Source organism: Zea mays, chromosome 6 (assembly GCF_902167145.1).
Source record: "Zea mays cultivar B73 chromosome 6, Zm-B73-REFERENCE-NAM-5.0, whole genome shotgun sequence".
Lineage (NCBI taxonomy): Eukaryota > Viridiplantae > Streptophyta > Magnoliopsida > Poales > Poaceae > Zea > Zea mays.
The window spans coordinates 95,580,409-95,584,489 of record NC_050101.1 but is presented as its reverse complement, the minus strand read 5'-3'; the positions used below and the strand labels follow the sequence as shown (position 1 = coordinate 95,584,489).

Here is a 4,081-nt window from a genome sequence, read left to right as displayed (position 1 = left end):
CTAGTGGTATTCGATCCTGGTAAGTGGCTTTATCGGACTAGATCCGAGGGACTGACGGGTTATTCCTGTTTAAGTGTGTTGCTGTCCTTAAGGGTGCGACTTGGGCACTTAAGCTGGAATAATTCGGGCGGTTCCGCCACATACACGACCCGTTTTCACCCCTAGTTGGAGGCGTCGACGTTGTGCCGGGGAGAGAAGAGGTGTCGTGAGCTAGGATAGGGCGTCGTTGGTGGCACCGAGCGCGGGGGCGTCCGCGCGGCCGAGACTGCCGCCGCCATGCGCGACGAGCACGATGGACGTGAGCGCAGGGACGTGTGCGCGCACAGGAGAGAGGGGCACGCCGAGCGCAGACAGGCCAAGAAGAAGGGGAGGCACAAGCAGTATGGATGCAACCCTCCCACAACATCACACATAACGGACAGCCACGCCATAACTTGGATTGTTTGTACTAACTGGGTACCAAACCCAACACAGCTAACCCTGACATGCAAAATCAGGATGACCACCAAGTACTACTCAGTCTTGAAGAGCGAACTAGATGTAAAAACTCATGACAACCACCACCAGAAATACCTAACTACTCGGCCCAAAAGGAGCTGAACAGGGGATTTCAAAGTCAGGATAACCACCAGAAACAGTTAACTGGTCCGGCAAACGGAAATGGGACAGTTGCTTCCGCTGCTTTGACCTTCCAAGCCACACTTCTACTTCTGGGTGCAACTAGTATGTACACCATAACCCACTAACTCGGGTCAAACGGAGCGCCTTGATATGAAAGATCAATTTGCAATAGAAGTCCCCGCTGACTTATCATCATCAGGCAGGCCCTGCGATAAATAAGCCGGTCAGGAAAGGTTGCCCAAGACCAAGAGGTGTCATGCATGAGCCATGAATGTATCTTCAGCAACAGTATATGCATGTAAAAGTACGGTATATCGAGGGAATCGCACATACCAGGTCATTGTGAAGCAAATTGATCTGTGAGAACTTTGGCAGCACAGATTTCACATCAGAAGTTGTTGCTGACTCCTCGTTCTGCAGGTCTTGATTCATGTTGCTGCTACTCTCGGGCACCACAGTCTTGTGGTAATCAGCACCAGGTACGCCCTGGGAATGAATAGGACAATCAATGGGCAGAAGTGAAACAATGTGTTACCACAAAGAAAAACTTAACCAAAGGTTCACAACACATCTTTGCAAATACTGAACTTACAAAAACAGGGATGCATGGAGGGAGGTAGAGCAAAAGAGAGAGTTTAAAATACCTTGCCATCATGAAGGTCATTGGTAGCCTCAGAATCATCATGAAAATGATTGATAACCTCAGAATCATCATGAACCATATCTTGTGAGTTCAGCTCATAAAGCATATCAACAGTCAGATTCATGTCAAAATCATTTGCCTTGATTAACTCATCAATGAAGTCCGTGGAGACATTTGGGAACATTGAAAAGACCATTTTGACTAGAGCAAGTTCATCCATGTCATTTTCCTCATACTCAGAAGGATCAAAGGTGCTACCAGAAGGCTCTCCCTTTGATGATGACCCTGCAGAAATGATAAGACCTGCTGAGCTCTCAGCGCAATCATATGAATAAAGCAAATCTGAGAGTTCAAAACCTACAGAGCCAATAGAAAAATCTTTAGTCTCACCTCCTTGTTTTTCTGGGGCTTTTTGTGCAGATGAACCCAGCAATCCAGGTATGAAAGGACTGGCGTTGGGATTCAACTGGAACGATCCTTCCATGGTTCTTTGATCAACAAATCTGTAAAAGTGCAAAGAACCATGTGCCAAAGACAAAATTCAGTGCAAATACATATGTGCAATTTACAGCAGCAAACAAGAAAATTCACAATATGCTTGAGTGGCAGCTAGTGAATGAATGCAAGTAGTTGCTATCAATCAGAATAATATTGATAATTGATATGTGCTTCAGCTATATGGCCAAATATAAAACGCTCACTTTGTCTTCAATATCATCATGCAGGATTACATGATAAAGACGTGGATAGATTTTTCTTCTTCAAATATAGATAATGGTAATCCAAAGAAGGCACTGAATAAAATCATAACTATTTCACTTTTTTATTGAGATTAGAATGCTCCAATCTGGTGCCCTCCCATTAACAGAAAAATGTTCTATTCGATTATATGCAGATAATATTATAACTTTAATAAAGAACAACTAAAGAACTGTTATGCCCATCATTCCCTTCCAGAGAAGTGAAAAGTGGTCATAGATGAAGTTATGGAACATTTGAATAGTGCGCCGAGATATCAGAATGAGTTCATTAAAATAAATAGAATAAAAGAGGACACATGCTCCTAGACAGTAGTTTGCTTATAGCATTCGAGTTCTAGAACTAAATCCCAGAACTAATGGACCAGTTTCCAAAAATTAGGAATAGTAACTATCCTAAAATGGGGTGATTTAAAAGAACAGCAACTTACAAAATCCTAGGAGTAATGGACCAATTTCGTAAAATTAGGAATAGGAACTAAATCCTAGAATTAATTTCTGGTAAAAACCTAGCAACTTACATCAAATGGGGTGATTTAAAAGAACAGCAACACGCAGTTGTGTGATCCTAAAAGCTTTATAACCAAAACAACGCTGAATAACTAAATTAACTAGAGCAGAGCCAAAACTACAACCTACCAATAAATCAAATAGGGGTGATTTAATACAGTTTAAAAGAACAGAAGCAAGAAGTAGCATAATCGCACAAGCTTTCTGATCAGAGAATGCGGAATAATCGAAGTAGTTAGATTCAAGAAAACATTCTGAACCAGAACCAAAATTACAACCTAGCGCAACACATCAACCGTGCGACCAACCGAACTGGATCTACGGAGCCCTACCCGATCCCGGCCGCGAGGCGCACCAGAACACGGCAGGGAGAGCGAGCGGCGTTATACCAAGTTCGCAACAGACCCCTACCCAATCCACGCCGCGAAGCGCACCAGAACACAGCAGGGGGGAGCACGCGACGAGGAAGTGGGCCAGATCGGCACCACGATCGCGACAACTCGACACGACTGGCGGCCGAACAGATCGACCTAGACCTAGCCCACACACACTACCTGGAACAGATCGAACGGACAGATACATGCAGCCGGAGCGCCATCGAGTTGGGAAGGTTTACCTCGGAACGATCGGCTGGAGCGATGCGGTGCGGAGGTCGCCGGCGTCGCGGTCGGGAGACGGTGGCGGTGCGAAGTGGGGAGGCAGTTGGGGGTGTGGACTGGGAGAAAGCGAAAGGTGTGTGACGGGGAAATGAAACGGCACGGGCGCACGGCAGTGGCGTGGTGAGAGCTACTGGGGAATCAATCATCCCAAGCTTTTTTTTTTGAACCGAAGGCCGCGTAGGCCCATGGGCCCAAACGTGGTGGAAAACTTTTGGGTGCTAAGAGCATCTCCAAGAGAACTCTTATAACTGGAGTCTCAAAAGCTAAATTAGATCTGATTCCAGTTAACTTATATCAACAATTTTTCTAAACTCCAACAGAAACTCCTAAACCCATGTGATAGTTAACTCCGTGAGATTAGGCGCACAAGAATAGGTCCTCTTACTGGGGTGCTATATTTAGCACCGATGACTTCGGGTGCTATATTCATTTGATGGAAATTTATAAAATAGCAACTTTGTTGGCAGCTATTTTGAGATCTTAATGTTAAGTAATCCTAGTTACGGTTATGTGGGCAAATACCGACTTTGCCCCTGAGGGGTCTCACGTCTCTAGATAAAAGAACTTGTACCCTCTCATAAGATAAAAAAGAGAAAGAGGTCAGAGACCCAACCCTACATCTTGTGTCTTGTGTGCTCTCTGTCGTGCTTCTGGAAAGAGGGACATGTCTTCCACATCTTCTCGCGCCTAATCTGCTAACGAAAGGAAAAGAGCGGATCTGGTGATCTGTGGTAACATAGTTTCTCAACACTTAACTCCTATATTTAATTATAGAACCTGGCTTAAGTCCTCTCTTGGAAGTGCTCTAAGCACACTCCTCCTAGCAGGATTTTGTTCTCTTGGCAACAACAACGACCACAAGTGCGCATGGCGGTGCATGCATACATGAT

General features: G+C 44.9%; 1 protein-coding gene across 2 annotated transcripts; it reads right to left on the bottom strand.

Moving 5' to 3' along the window:
- Positions 1-383: 383 nt before the first annotated feature.
- On the bottom strand, positions 384-3,320 carry LOC100282123 (uncharacterized). Of its 2 annotated transcripts, none has more exons than NM_001411998.1 (5): positions 3,149-3,320; positions 1,655-1,767; positions 1,266-1,567; positions 955-1,107; positions 384-827 (listed from the first exon to the last, which is right to left on the bottom strand). In NM_001411998.1, the coding sequence occupies exons 2-5, from the start codon at positions 1,746-1,748 to the stop codon at positions 780-782; spliced, it is 597 nt and encodes a 198-aa protein (NP_001398927.1). In that variant the 5' UTR covers positions 1,749-1,767; positions 3,149-3,320; the 3' UTR covers positions 384-779. The 2 variants fall into 2 exon arrangements, with proteins under 2 accessions (NP_001398927.1, NP_001148508.1); NM_001155036.2 differs by having other exon boundaries at positions 1,266-1,549.
- Positions 3,321-4,081: the final 761 nt, after the last annotated feature.

Coding starts and splice junctions, on each gene's coding strand:
- LOC100282123 (NM_001411998.1), bottom strand. CDS start 1,748: ATGGAAGGATCGTTCCAGTTGAATCCCAACGCCAGTCCTTTCATACCT. Junction 1,568..1,654: donor AGCCCCAGAAAAACAAGGAG/GTGAGACTAAAG, acceptor AGAGCTCAGCAG/GTCTTATCATTTCTGCAGGG. Junction 828..954: donor ATTTGCTTCACAATGACCTG/GTATGTGCGATT, acceptor TATTTATCGCAG/GGCCTGCCTGATGATGATAA.